Genomic DNA, 14587 nt, shown 5'->3' with positions numbered 1-14587 from the left:
TACAAGAATACAACTTCATAAGTGTGTGTCAGTCTGCATAAACCTAAATGTAGATGAGGCACAAATACATGTGTGCCTTTTTTTTTTTTCAAATCCTTGCGACTTCAAGCTGTTTATTGTGTGACTGCTCTCAGAACGAGCTGTTTTGTCATCAGCAGAGAGAAAGTCTTCACTGAACTGCAGAAAGGTTACACAGAAAGACGGCCGTGCTGCTTTTCTATTCATTCATTGATTTTATTCCTTTGCCTGCTAAACCTGTATATGTCCACAGCAAAACTAGAAAGTTTACAGTGAAACTAGGGGCCTTGATGGATCATTATCGATCTGAAGGATTTGAATGACTACCCATGAAGGTTACTCTTCACTAACATAAAATGAAAACAAAAAAATAAATCTTATTTTTCTGATTGATACACACATTTCTAAAAGGCAAAGACGATCTTCACAATCTTGTTCGCAATACATTTCACCTCCTTGAGAACAAGTCCCAGTCAAATATTTCCACCCACAAGTACACATGTCTTAAATACCATTAAATGCTACCATTAAATGCTAGTCGTCATAACAAAATTGCCAGTGAGTTGCAAATCTATTGGTCGATGTTGAAATGTTGTTTTCAATGCTGAATAATGTTTTCACAGACTAGGAAGCAGGAAGTGGTGAGTAGTTTAAAAAAAAACACTCATTCGTAATACCTCTGTGCTATTTTTGTCGTCTCTCTTTCTTATTTCGCCTCCCATATTTTACAACGAGTGAAACGTCGACTCGCTAACTTATGTGGGGTTAATGTGTGGTATTGTAGTGCAATTTGCACTCATGTCAGCATCACAGCAGAAAGCCAGGCCAAGTCTACTTCCCTTGGTAAAAAAAAAAAAAAAAAAAAAAAAAGTTTTAGCAATCACTATAAACACTAGCCAATTGTATTAATACGTTAGCAACATTAGCAAGTGTGTGGAGGGTGGAGATTTGGAGTTTTTTGTAAAAAAACTGTTTTACTAAACTACCATTGGAGCAGTAACTTAAAATAAAATCTGACGATAGGCCAACACCAAAAGGAATAAAGGGATTCTGACTTTTAATGTGGAAAATGATGTCTGCACAGACTAGCTAGCTGGTAACACTGAACTGCAGTTCCTATTTTGCTGGCCTTGTCTTCTTTTTGACAAGGATTCATGCTCACTTAACAATCTGAGGACCACTACATGATTTCCTGACTTGGCCAACCTGTCGCAAGGAAATTGAGAAGCACAGTAAATCAAAGTCATGTACATTGTGCCGTGAAATTAAAGTGTTTTAAACTCGTCAGGATTGACGAGGCTCTGGACTTGGCAAGAAGCATTAACTCAAAGAAGCACAATGAACACATAAGAATAACAATAAAACTCTGATAAGATTCACTGTTGCAGCCTTGTACCTTAATAGCTGTAAAAGAAGCATTATATTGTATATTTTCTGGCATTTTTCAGCAAAATAGAAGAGAGATTAGAGGTCTTGTCTCACTACTTCCTCAGAAATGTTGCCTACGCCACACCACTGCCTTTCATGTCCCTGCTCACACAATAACTTAAGCGTCATTCCCCTCCTCCATCCTTTGAGTCGCTCCAGCAGTTGTCATTGAGGGTCATGTTCCTATTTGGTAAGTATTGATTAGAGTGTTTATCCCCTCAATCAGTGTGGGAGAACCCCCCAGGCTTAACACACACACACACACACACACAGAGAGAGAGAGAGAGAGAGAGAGAGAGAGAGAGCAAGACAGACAGAGAGAGTGAGGGAGAGGGCGAGAGACAAACTGAAAGTTTCTAGAGCCAAAGGTAGAATATTAAAATGTCCTATTCAGTCCAAAACCCATAGTACAGTTTACTCTTACAAAATATAAAGAAACCAGCAAATATTTTAGGAGCTGGAACCTGTAAAATATTGTAATATTATTTTAATAATTTTCCACTTTGGAGGGGATTGTATCTGTAATTTAAATGCAACCCGTGTTCATTTTTTGAAGGTCACCAAGCATGGTCCATTTAATGGAGACGTTGTCTAGTACTACTAATGGATTTAATCTCTAATTTACAGTTTTGCTTAGGCTGAAGCAAAACTTCTCCTTTTTTTTTCAAATCTTACTCTGGCTGGATGATGGAGACAAAGAGACTTATGATATTTAAAATAAAAACAAAATGGATGCTGAACAATCTTTTGTCAGTTAACCAAGATATAATGAATCAATTATTTTCTGAGTTAATCACAGTGTAGTAAAGAAGACATAAATAAAAGCTAAAATAAAAAAACTACACAACAAACTGAAAAATATCATACCTCCCAACCTCTTTTTTTTTTTAATCAAATATATAGCTAAACCTCAGCTTTTTAGGGACCTTTGGTATATAACTGATTATTTCAACAAAACATCAAATAAAAACTGTGGCGTTGACTTTGACTGATATTGACTTGATTTGATCAAACATTGTTGCTTTTTACAACTGCGTTTCCAAAAAATGGGGACTCTGTAAAATGTAAATAAAAACAGAATGCAATGATTTATGTGATTTGCAAATCACATAAAATCATTGCATTCTGTAATGTTTAAATTATAATAGACCAAAGACAACATATCAAATGTTGAAATGGAGAAACCTTTTTGTTTTATGAAAAATATGTGCTGATTTTGAATTTGATTCCAGCAACACGTGTCAAAAAAGTTGGGACAGGGACAATGAAAGACTGGAAATGTTGTGCAAAGCTAAGAAAAAAACCACCTGCATCTCACAACTAATTAGGTTTACTGGCAACATATCAGTAACATTATTGAGTATAAAAAGAGCATTTCAGACAGGTAGAGTCTCTCAGCAGAGAAGATGGGGAGGGGTTCACCACTCTGTGAAAGACTGCGTGGGAAAATAGTGTTCCTCAATGTAAAATTGTAAAGAATTTGGGTATTTTATCATCTATGGTACATGATATTAAAAGATCCAGAAAATCTGGAAAAATCTCTGTACGCAAGGGACAAGGCTGGAAACCAAAATTGGATGGCCGTGATGTTTGGGCCCTCAGGTGGCACTGCATTAAAAATAGACACAATTCTGTAATGGAAAAAATTGTCTGAGCTCAGGAACACTTCTGAAAACCATTGTCTGTGAACACAGTTCATCACTGCATCCACAAATGCTGGTTAAAACTCTACCATGTAAAGAAAAAAAAACATATAAACAGGATCCAGAAGTCTTTTCTAGGCCCGAGCTTATTTAAGATGGACTGAGTTGCACTAGAAAACTATTCTGTGGTCTGACAAATCAAAAACTGAGATTCTTTATGGAAATCATGGACACTGCGTTCTCCGGGCTAAAGAGCAGAGGGACCATCCAGGTTGTTATCAGTGCTCAGTTGAAAAGCCAACACCCATGATGGTACAGGGATGCTTTAGTGCACATGATATGGGTAGCTTGCACATCTGGGAAGGAACCATTATTACTGAACAATGTATACATGTTTTGGAGCAGCATATGCTCCCATCCAGACAACTACTCTTTCAGGGAAGGCCTTGCTTATTTCAGCAAAACAATGTCAAACTACAGGTATTACAACAGTATGGCTCTGTAGTAGAAGAGTCCGGGTGCTAAACTGGCCTCCTGCAGTCCAGACCTGTCAACCGTTGAAAACATTTGGAGCATTATGAAATTAAAACTATGACAAAGGAGAGCAGTGAATCCTATTTTAGTCAAGAACGAGACATTTCACTTCAAAAACTCCAGAAACTGGTCTCCTCAATTCCCAAACATTTACCGTGCTGTAAAAAGAAGTCAGGCAAAACAGTAGTTGACATGCCCCTGTCCCAACTTTTTTGGGACGTGTTGCTGGCATCAAAAAAAGAACATATCTTTCAGAAAACAATACAATTTCTCCGTTTCAACATTTGATATGTTGTCTTTGGTCTATTTGAAATTAAATATGGGTTTACAGGATCTGCAAATCATTGAAGGCTGTATTTATTTTCATTTTACACAGCATTATAACATTTTTGGAAACGGGTGTAAATTAGCTCTGAATTTTATCCAATAATTAACTAAAAAGCACAGAATTTTAATAACATTTCCAGGTGTTGTCTGATGTTTCAGAGTTTGTTGCTTCCTCCTTTCTCATTGTGACTGAGCATTTAAATTAAAAGGATGCTTTGCAGAGTGACCTGTAGTGTCCATATAATCTAGGGTTGGAACAACAACAACAACAACAAAAAAACAGTCATTTTTGATACCTTATTCAATAAAATGTAATATTTGGCTTTTAATTTTTGGTTCAACAGACTATTTTAAACAATGAAATAAATTAAAATGGCAATAACAAAATGGATAGGGTCCTTGACCTCAAATTTTATTACACAACCTTTAGAGACAATCATGTGAACAAATGACTTCTGCAGCACTAATTGAGATTTCTGTACCTGTCATCAGGTAGTTCGGTGCACTCTTCCACAGCAAACTGCTCCAGCTGTCTCGTTTGAAGTGTGTTTGAGAGGGTTCAGATCATCGCTCATACAAGGCCACTTCAAAACAGTCCAATGTTTTGTTCTTAGCCATTCTGTGGTGATTTTAGTATTTCTTGGGTAATTATCGTGTTGGAGGATCCATGACCTGTTACTGAGACAGAGCTTTCTGACACTGAGCAGCCTGTTTTGATCAGGAATGCTTTGAGAATTTTGAGATTGTATCGTGTACTGAACAGATTCAAGGCACCTTGGTGCCAGACAGCCAAGCAGCCCTAAAACAGAACCAACCTCCTCCTTTTTCACAGTAGGTATTGGTGTTCTTTCCTTGGAAAGCTTCATCTTTTTGTCTGTGAACATTGACGTGACATACCAAAAAGCTCCAGATTTGTCTCAATTGCCCAAAAATACATTTACCTTGAAGCTTTGTGGCTTGTCAATATGCATTTCAGCAAATTCCAGTCAGTTTTTCTTTCAACAGTAAAGTCCTCCTGGGGCGACTTCCGTGGAGCCCACAATGCACAAAAAGCAATGCATGCTGTATTTAGACACCGATATACCTCAACCTTTGAATTCAGCTTATATTAACCTAAACGTTTTCCTTGGTTTTGTTTATGATTACGACCATCCTTTGGTTTAGTCTGGGGTTGATTTCCAGTGAATTTGACTACAGTCCCGTGGACCTTCAACCAGCTAATAATATTTACAACTGCAGTCAAAGACACTGTATTTGTAAATTGAAGTTGAAGCTGCTTGGAGGTCTTAGCCTTTACTTTTAACATGCTTGCCTATACATTTTCTTTCTGATCTCTGCTTTCATTTCTCTGGTCCATCTTCAGTGTGGTGTACACAATGATACCAAACAGCAGTGACCACTTTTCTCCATTTAAATAGGCTGAATTACTGATTAGAAGATTAAAGACCTGCAGTACTGATTAAAAATAATAACCCAATTATTATTATCTTTTTTTTCTGGGGGTTGCTGTTAATGGTACCAACAAATACATCCACAACTGTATATTGATTATTGATGAACCTATCAATTATTTTATCCATGAATCCAAAATATATGCAACATACAAATATCTTTGCCTTATTTGATTTACATAAACAATTAATCATTTATCAAAATAGTTTCCAATTAATTTTCTGTTGATCGTTTATTAACCGACCAATCCCTTCAGTTCTAACGTCTTTAGCTGTTGCATGCAAACAGATACACTTCACACTTCAGATACACTTCTTCCCTGCTGCAAAGAATTCTGTTCCCCAAATAATAGAAGAGAAACTGACAAGTTTGCATTTGGAGCAACCAAAAGCAGGACCTTAAGCATCAGTCCTGCTCACTTCATTTTACTGGCGGCTGACCTCTGTGAAGTGTTGTGGAGAATTGTTATTGGCATCTCTTGATGACAAAGTAAGGAGGATATGTTCGTATTAACGTACCAGGCAGGAGAAGGAGTCGTTCATGCGGTGCTGCAGAGTGTGTTTCTGTAAAATAGTGAAGAGAGCGGCGTGGTCGAAGTGAAATGGAGCTACAGAGATTAACTCCTCCACTCCCTGTCGCTGAGATGGATCCAGGCCTGAAAAGGAAAAACAGAGAGGGTAGTAAAAAAATAAAATAAAAACAACTTGTGATGGACAATAAACATGAAATGCAAACGCATTTTAAGATATTAATTTCAAACAGCAGTACAGTTACAATATGGTTAAGGTTAGGGAAATGTGGTCTCTGGCTTGAGAGTCAGATAACCTCATTCGCTGACATTTACTTTCTGTATCGATACACAAAGGACACACATCGGTATTGACTGTGATGAAAATTAAAACAAACAAAACATGAACTCGAATTTTGATGGAAGCCGTTATTCTGATATTTACCGATATTCATATTCAAAACCGCTTCTGTTGTATTTGTTTTGAAGTTTCAAACCGTCTTAGCTTGAAAGCAAGCAGCAGCTTGGTTACGTCATTTGTGTCTACACAGGAGGCACTCAAGACAAATTCAGTTTTACAGCCTTAATGATTCATAGACTTTGAAACTTTTGAAGCCATATCAGGTATGGCAGAATTGAAGTTCTTTTCCAAAATTACAACTTTCTAAACTATAGATAGGTAGGTAGGTAGTTACTTTATTAATCCCCATGGGGAAATTGTTTCGCTACAGCAGCATTTATAGATACAGGAAAGCAATAAAATAACTAAAAAAATATTAAATATAAAAATGCACAGTACAGTATATATATATATACATATATATATATTATATATTGCCAGAGGTGAGTTATTGTAGTCTTATTGCAGTGGGCAGGACTGATCTCCTGTATCTGTCCTTGTGACAGCGGAGCTGGAGGAGTCTTTTGGAGAAAGTGCTCCTCTGTCCCTGCAGCAGGTGGTGGAGAGAGTGGACAGGATTATCCAAGATGGATAATAGTTTGTTCAGCGTCCTCCTCTCCACCACCTTTTCCAGGCTGTCCAGTTTGTAGCCAATGATGGAGCCGGCCTTCTTAACCAGTTTGTTAAGTCTGTTGGTGAAGTGTAAACACACACAGAAAACCAGCAGATAGGAATACATTGGCAGTCACTTCTCAGTGCTGGGGTTAGTGGTTTCTCACTTCGGTTGGCTACAGATCCTCTGTGAAGCTGTCAGTACCCTCAAATGAGAGAAATACTGTCGAACATGAACAACGTGGGGGAAACACTGGAAGTTGATAAATGCAGCAGTAGATCAAGACTTCAGGAAAAAGTAGGATGTTACAGTTCCCAACATTGTAAAAGCTTAAAATCAAAATAAGTGTTTGGTATGGTTTTATATTAACAGTTATATAATAGTTAACCAGAGATCTGTGTCTGCCTAAAGACCATGTGCCAAAGGATCGCTTAAAGACTGCAACTTTTGTTAATAGCTACCACTAATAGCGCAAGACAAAATGAAGTAACAGTACTGACAAAAATCTTTAAACCTGTGCCTTACATTGCCCTTTAATATCTAACAGACTACTACACAGAATATATGTATCTAAGCAGGATATCTGTCCATGAGGAGTGTTTGCAGTTATTTGTGTGTTGTGCCATAAAAAAAACGTTCACAATGTGGATGAAAACAAATCACTGTGCATGAAAAGTGCACTTCTTTCTGTTAACAATCCAATGTGCCATTTGTATAAGTGCCAAAATTACAGTTATGACACAAACTAAGGATGATTAGTCAATGTACAATACATCAAGAACTTTTCACTTCCGACAACGATGCATTTGCACTGTGGATTAGTTTATCCAAATTGTATATTAGCCAGTAGGTCGGAAACAACAACACAAACTACTAAAAAAAAAAAAGCATTTTAAATGCAGTCAAAATGTTTGTTTTTTTGTTCTTTATTGGCTGTTTTCTCACTTGTCTTCCTAAAAAGGGAGATAAGCAAGTTATAATGTAAAGTATAGGCTTAATTGATGACCATTTTTTTGTCTATTCAGTACTGGGTGCACACAATCTAACTTTAAAATCAGCAGTTAAAACAAAACAACTACAAACAAAGCTGTCCTGCATAAATTCTGAGAGTCAGTGTTTCACTGAAATCTTTCCCCATCAGATTCTGTGAGCTGTGCTGATATTCTTACCCTCACTACCAATTCCTAAATCTAACCAACCCAACTAACACTAAAGTGACTCACCATCGCCCCTTAAATGTACAAAGAAATGGGATTTATTTCTTACAAATGACACCTTTAAAAGAAAGTTGTCATATCAGGAAACATTAAATAACATTTACGTTGATACCAGAATATCTGTCATAGGCCAATATCACAGGAAATGAGGAAGAGAAATGAAGGTCATGAAAATCCCATGAGAAGACTGAAACCAAAAACATGTTGGTATCTCTCTCTCAATACTGTGAACCTCTTCCCAAGGGAAGAAATATCAGAAAACGTTCACTCTGAGTAAAACTGGAATGACTAGTAAAGTATTTTTTCACGGTACACTGATACTTTGAGCACTTCTTTCAGCTTGGACACGACGATAACGAGGCTTCGGGGTCAGTGACAGAAGACTCAGACGGAAAACAGGGAAAAGAAAAGAAGCACAAGAGGCACAGGGTGTCCCAGCCCGGGCAAACCTGGGTTCATTTCCAGTCCTTTCAGCCCCTTTCTGTTAATGGCCCCCGCCAAATGAAAAGCCTAACACTCTCAACTCTGCCTTTATTGTGGGAGTACATTTCGGGATGGGAAGTTTCTGAGCATGACACATGGCCCCACAAAAGACCGCGTCTTGCTGAAGAATGCCGGTGTTGTTTCCACGCCTGCGACGCCTGCGGCCTTGGTGCCCAAGACGAGCATTAGTGATCGCTTTTTTATTAACACTGCCATTTTGTTTTTGTGTAGACGCAGAGAAGCCTGCAAGGACTCTCAAACATTTGTGTTCTCCCCTCCACCCCCTCCTCCCACCTTTCTTTGTTGCTTTTGTTGAAGCAAAAAAAAAAAAAAAAAAAAAAAAAAAAAAAGGCAGCAAAAGTGAAATCTCCACAATCAACTTCCAATCAACGCTCCTCTGCTTTTCTCTCCTCATGTTCTTTTCTTCCCACTCTCCCACTTTTCTGTCTTGGGCTGCCCTTCGGCCTCTGTGGCCTGCTTTTGCTCTGTATAATTTCGATGTAGGTCATTTTACATTCGTTACCTCCCAAAACATGGGATTGTCCCCTAATGTAATTTAGAGAAAAGACAGGGAGTGAAGTAGGCGACTCTAAAGAAAACGAGACAAAGAGATATAGATTAGTGCTGATAATAAGAGGAGGGGGGAGGTGGAGAAGTATTGATTGGGGGACAGACGGCGGAGGAGTGATGTTGATCTGTGTCAAGTCCAACTTTCAGCTATTAATCTACTGGGTGTGTGCGTGCGTGTGTGGAGGGGGGGGGGGGTGGGGATGCGTGTGGATGAGTGTGTGTGGGGTAGAAAATATAGATGGATGTCACTGCTCCTGGCACAGATGGTGCATTTGGTCCCGGGCCGTCTTGCAGGTTTTTTCACTCTGTATTTTTTGGAAGCAGTTTCTCATCAGTGTTTGTGTCTACATGTACAAATTTGTGTATTCAATAATATTCTGAAACATGACTAAACACAGTAAAGCTGGGAATCTGAGGCTCATATTGAAGCTGTGATAATTAAGATTATGAATTAATAAGTTAGCCTCTCCTAGCATAACACCCAGTTCCCCAGCCTATCTACTGAAATCATGTTGCGTTGTGGCTAATGGGTGGATGGTTTTAAGAAAAATGCAAGGAATAAAAACAAACAAACAACAACAACAAAAAAGACCTGAGGTTGAGCTAGATCATTTTCTAACTTTGGAAAACTAAAATGTACAATGTTATTTTCAACATGTTTTTTTTGTAATATATTTTGGTCTCATATTTAGACTATCTATGAAGATGTTTGAGTGTTAAGGATTCTGTTTGTGTTTGTATACGTGTGTGATGGGTGGGAGGGAAGGGGTAGTTTTCGCCACTCAATCTCTGCATCTTTCTGGTCTGGGCTCCTTTGGTATCGTCACGGCAACAGTCACATCTATGTGACATGCTGCTCTGAAAGGTGGTGGCGACCGCTGATGGCAGGTTATTGATGCAGACGAAGAGGAGGAGGACAAAGAGTGTTTCAGTTTCAGGTGCACAAGGCTGTGAGATGTGACATGATCTGCCTGTCAGAGCGGAGCAGTGCTGATGATGTCGGGGCAAGTTGAGATAAAGATGCGGACTGACAAGTCCGTGAACCTCTGTCTGAATGAGCGAGCTCTTCTCGCCGCGCCAAGCTCAAACAACCAAACTCAACTCAGGGAAAAAGTTTAAAAGGAGCACAAGAATGCATCCTCAGCTGTTCAGTTGCATTTGAGGGAGCCGCTGAAAGCCCGAGAGGTTAAGACGACCAGACAGTTTGGATGTCTCTGCTCAGGATCATCCTCGATGTCAAACCGACCACCTGCTTTTCCAAAAACACAAATGACAGGTGTAAACAGTTCTAAAAAACACCTTCAGGAGCCAGCATCGATGCCCAGCAGACCCATCTTGTTCATACTTGGGACAGAATTTACTGCCTGTGACAAAAGTGGACTTCAGGTCAAAGGTCACAGTCAAACATCCCCACAGCCTCTGATGAGTTCCACTTGTTTGGACTTTGTGGGTCCTTTTGATGCTGGTCCATTCCTTTATTTGAAATGATGTCTACTGAAATTTCTTTAGCAACTTTGCACAAACTGTTTTGGTCTTTTCTAGAATTTCATCTTGACTGAGAACATCACGAAGGCCAGATGCTTAAACCTGTTCACAAACGAGAAAAAAAGTTCTCCTGAACCTACATCAAGTTGAAGGAATGGTGTGTTTTTTTTCCTCCTTGATAACTTGCTGTGCAAAGCAAGACATAAGGCTTCAGAGCAACAAATGCATTGTAAATGCAAATGAAAATTCATTTTCACATTTCACAGCAGAGACAAGTGCAATAGCAATTAAAATAGCACCCTCTCAACAAACAGGACTTTTCATTTGCAACTGACACACATGTATATTTGTGTCTGGTGTAGTAAGTAACACGGAAAACCCTTTACATTAACATACTAGGTGTTACACGTGCACTGGTGTGGGGTTTTTTCAGAGAATTTATCTCCAAAAAAGCCCAAAAGAAACATTGTGCGACGATTTTTGTGTAGTATCAAAACCATGTAACTCCTGCATTAATCTGCTGGTGCACATTGGTCCAAAAAGCTTTTTTTTCCTATACACAATCATAGGGATAGGGGCAGCTGTTTTACCGAGTGTTATAAACATGCAAAACAATCCGTTTATTTTCCGACTTTGATCCATTGGGTCCAATGACATTTCAAAAAAAATTTAGTGACACTTTTTAGGTAAAATTGTGACGCCACTTCTGCCAAGTCAAACCAAGTCTAAATGGAGAGCAGCTGAAGGAGGGTTAATTTTGTCGATTCAGCGGGCAAGAGCGCACATGAACAGAACTACCCAGAATCCCACAGACAGGTCTGGTGGATGTTCCACTTATTTCATCACACTTACATACATAATAATAATTAAAAAAAAAAAAAAAAGTTTTTCAATGCAACCTTTCGATTCAGTTAATCATACAAGAAATTAGGCGGACTCTTGTCTTTTGAACTAGATGTGAATCAGGCAGTTGGCATGTTTAATGACGCAGTATTGTATCTCAGCCATATGATATAAAAGGCAACTCAGGTTAAGTACAAATAAATTGCTATTAAATGACAAATAAAGGGGTAACAATTCAAAAGCCTTTTTACCAACTAAGTAATCTTTGTGACATTGCATCATTTAAGCACAACAGCTTAGGACATGTAATTAATGTATGGAAAGTAAATTAAGGACACTATGTACTTCAGTTATTAACATAAGAACATCGGTGACATTTCAAGCACATTGATCTTCATCAGTGTTAATAAATGAATTGCATTAAGTGGGCGTTTACGCACTCACAATTGACTTATGCTCACTCCTCAACATCATTCCAGCACCTGATTTTAGTACATTGGATGAGTGTATTTTGTTCACTTTGTCATTTAATTAATGATGAAGTAGAAATTAAAGAGCTAAATGATCTAAATGATCCACATATCCAATGCATCAACTGATATGCCAACCTTGATAACCCCAAAACCGAGCTTCCTACACTGGGCAGCAGTTCTCTTAATACCATGGGAAGAGGCGTTTATGATATTAGTTACCTCTTCCCAAGCTAATTTAACATCATTCATTTTTCTACTCTAATTAGCATACGTTCTGTGATTGCGAGCTTGAACCTCCCAGACAACTATACAAGTTTCCACCTGCATAAAGTTTTGGTTGGTGGTGGTGGTCTGCTTCTACTTCAGCCATTATTAAAGTGCACAATTAAAACAATTTCCCCTTGGGGATTAATAAAGTAACTATCCATCTATTACAAAACTGACAATACACTAAATGGCAGCTCTTTTAAGGGGAATAAGAGTTGCAGATTTGATTGAAAACAGAGAGTAAAGATTTATAGAACAGGATCTATTCAGCAGAGTAACAACAATAACCGTCCGCAGCCTGGTATGTGTGAGCGTCTAACATGACTTCCACGTCTAACCAGCTTCATTATTAGCTCTCACATGTCGGTCGATAAAATCTGACACTGCTGCCTGCTCCCTTCCAAAGATATAGAGCTGAAAACAGTCCTAAGCTTCAGACACAGAAAGGAAAGATGCTGTGGCTCCGCTTTCATTGTCTCACTTGTTTGTTCAGAGTTATTAACCTTCAAACAGAGAATAAAGAAAAGCCTGGTTTGTGTTTAAAAAAAAAAAAAAAAAAAATACAGCTATTTCCATGGAGTCAAGACAGAGAACTATGATTTTATTAATGGTAATAACCTTTCTCTGTGTGCAAGCGCATGGCTGTGTAAGTGGGCGTCAGTGTGTACACATGCAATCATTATTGTTATTTAACCTCTGCATATCATTTTTGTAAAAACACACCTGCAGGGTGAGCACTGACCAAGATGCAGTTTCACAGCCACGATCGTTATCAAAGCGAGAACAACTTTGTCATCACGCACGCACACACTTAGCACCCAGTTAAGAGCTATTTCAGGGACACCTTCTATTTCCTCTTGCAAACAGTGTGTCAGCACCTCTCTCCATTGATGCTTCAATCTGTTCCATTAAATGCTAACAAGCAGTGGCGAGAACAAACCGCTGTCGCACCAAATTACACAAATACAGCCATAATCAGCTCTTAGTATGAAACTCTTCATTTCTCAATGCTCGGCCTGGGAGGAGGCGAGAAAGCACATAATGTCTTCTACATGCAGATAATGAATGAAATGATTTTTAGATGAAGGAGAGGAAGAGAAGCAATAAAAGAAACAAGGTGCAGATATGTGAAATCCAAGAGAAAAATGTACAGGGCACTTTCAAAGTGGGTGAAGGAATGTATAGAGAAGACGTAGAGAAGTAAAAATAAAAATTGCATAGAGGGAAAAATATGAAGAACGGGAAAGAAATGACAGAAGATGGAAATGAGAGACAAACTAAAAAGGAAAAAGGGAAGGCAAGAGGGAGACCTGGCACAAAAAATAAAAATAAAAAGTGGGAAGAAATATGGGAAATTAAAGGAGGGAAGAAGAGAAGAGTACGATAAAGGCAGGAAGACAGGCAGATTGTGCAATGTAAAGAAGGGAAGAAAGTTGGGATGAGGAGAAAAATGAAATGGTGTGATGTGTTTTGAGGAAGGGAGTCATTTTATGTCCTTGCACTCTCCTCCCTTCATCCCCTACTTTTATTCCTGCCATCCTTTCATTCCTTTTGTGTGTTTTGTCTCTTTCACAGCAGTATGACCTGCGCGCTATTAACGTGTTTCGATCTGACTCCCGCTGCGTTTGTGTGTGTTTTGACCTGCAACCAATCAGCACCCTGCTAACAAATAAAACAACCCCTCCCAAGTATGGCCCGCAATCTCTGTACCTGTCTGGCTTTCAGTAATATGACGCCCAACAATGGAAAGAAAGGAACAAAACAGGAAATGCGTGATGGAAGAGGTAGGGAAGCTAAGAGAAAAGAACAGAAAATTACAAAAGTTATGAAGATTTGAAAAAACCCGTGTTTTTGCATCTGCCCTGAAGTAAAACATTTTTTAGCGCTACTTGATAGTTCAATACAAGCATTTTACATGATTCAAAAAAACAGAGAAGATACTTCTATGTTGCACTTGAACTACATAGACTCCAGAATTTTGTGCAAAACCTGATACGTTACCCCTGCCTGATTTGACAATTTTGTAAAGAGTGTCTTGTAATGTGAGGAATGTTTGGTTTTCTCTTCAAGTGTCCCAATAATAATAATAATAATAATAATAATAATAATAATAATAACAACATTGTGGGGTTGATGTAGCATGACTGCGCAGACTGCCGCTCACAGCCTTCGCATTTTTCACTGTGATTACAGTCTTGCAACTCGGCTCGTATTAGACGTTTGCTCAGCCACTGAAAGAGCGGACCAATCAACGACCAGCATTGGTGATGAAGCGAATTTGTCCCACCCCTCCTTCACTGATTCCAACTCTCGGTGACCGCGCGCG

The 14587-nt window shown here is 38.7% G+C and overlaps 1 protein-coding gene across 1 annotated transcript in view; it reads right to left on the bottom strand.

Moving 5' to 3' along the window:
- cadps2 (Ca++-dependent secretion activator 2) overlaps nucleotides 1–14587 on the bottom strand; it is a 233305-nt gene that overhangs the window by 107353 nt on the left and 111365 nt on the right. Inside the window, exon 12 of the mRNA XM_069718728.1 lies at nucleotides 5921–6057. Within this exon, the coding sequence (XP_069574829.1) occupies nucleotides 5921–6057 (137 nt within the window). The remainder of the gene's footprint in view (nucleotides 1–5920; nucleotides 6058–14587) is intronic.

Source organism: Brachyistius frenatus, unplaced genomic scaffold, assembly GCF_029030835.1.
Source record: "Brachyistius frenatus isolate BFR_SWC_R1_liver_20210118 unplaced genomic scaffold, ASM2903083v1 Contig_197, whole genome shotgun sequence".
Classification (NCBI taxonomy): domain Eukaryota; kingdom Metazoa; phylum Chordata; class Actinopteri; family Embiotocidae; genus Brachyistius; species Brachyistius frenatus.
The sequence above is the reverse complement of the archived record's forward strand: the minus strand, read 5'-3'. Positions and strand labels throughout refer to the sequence as shown.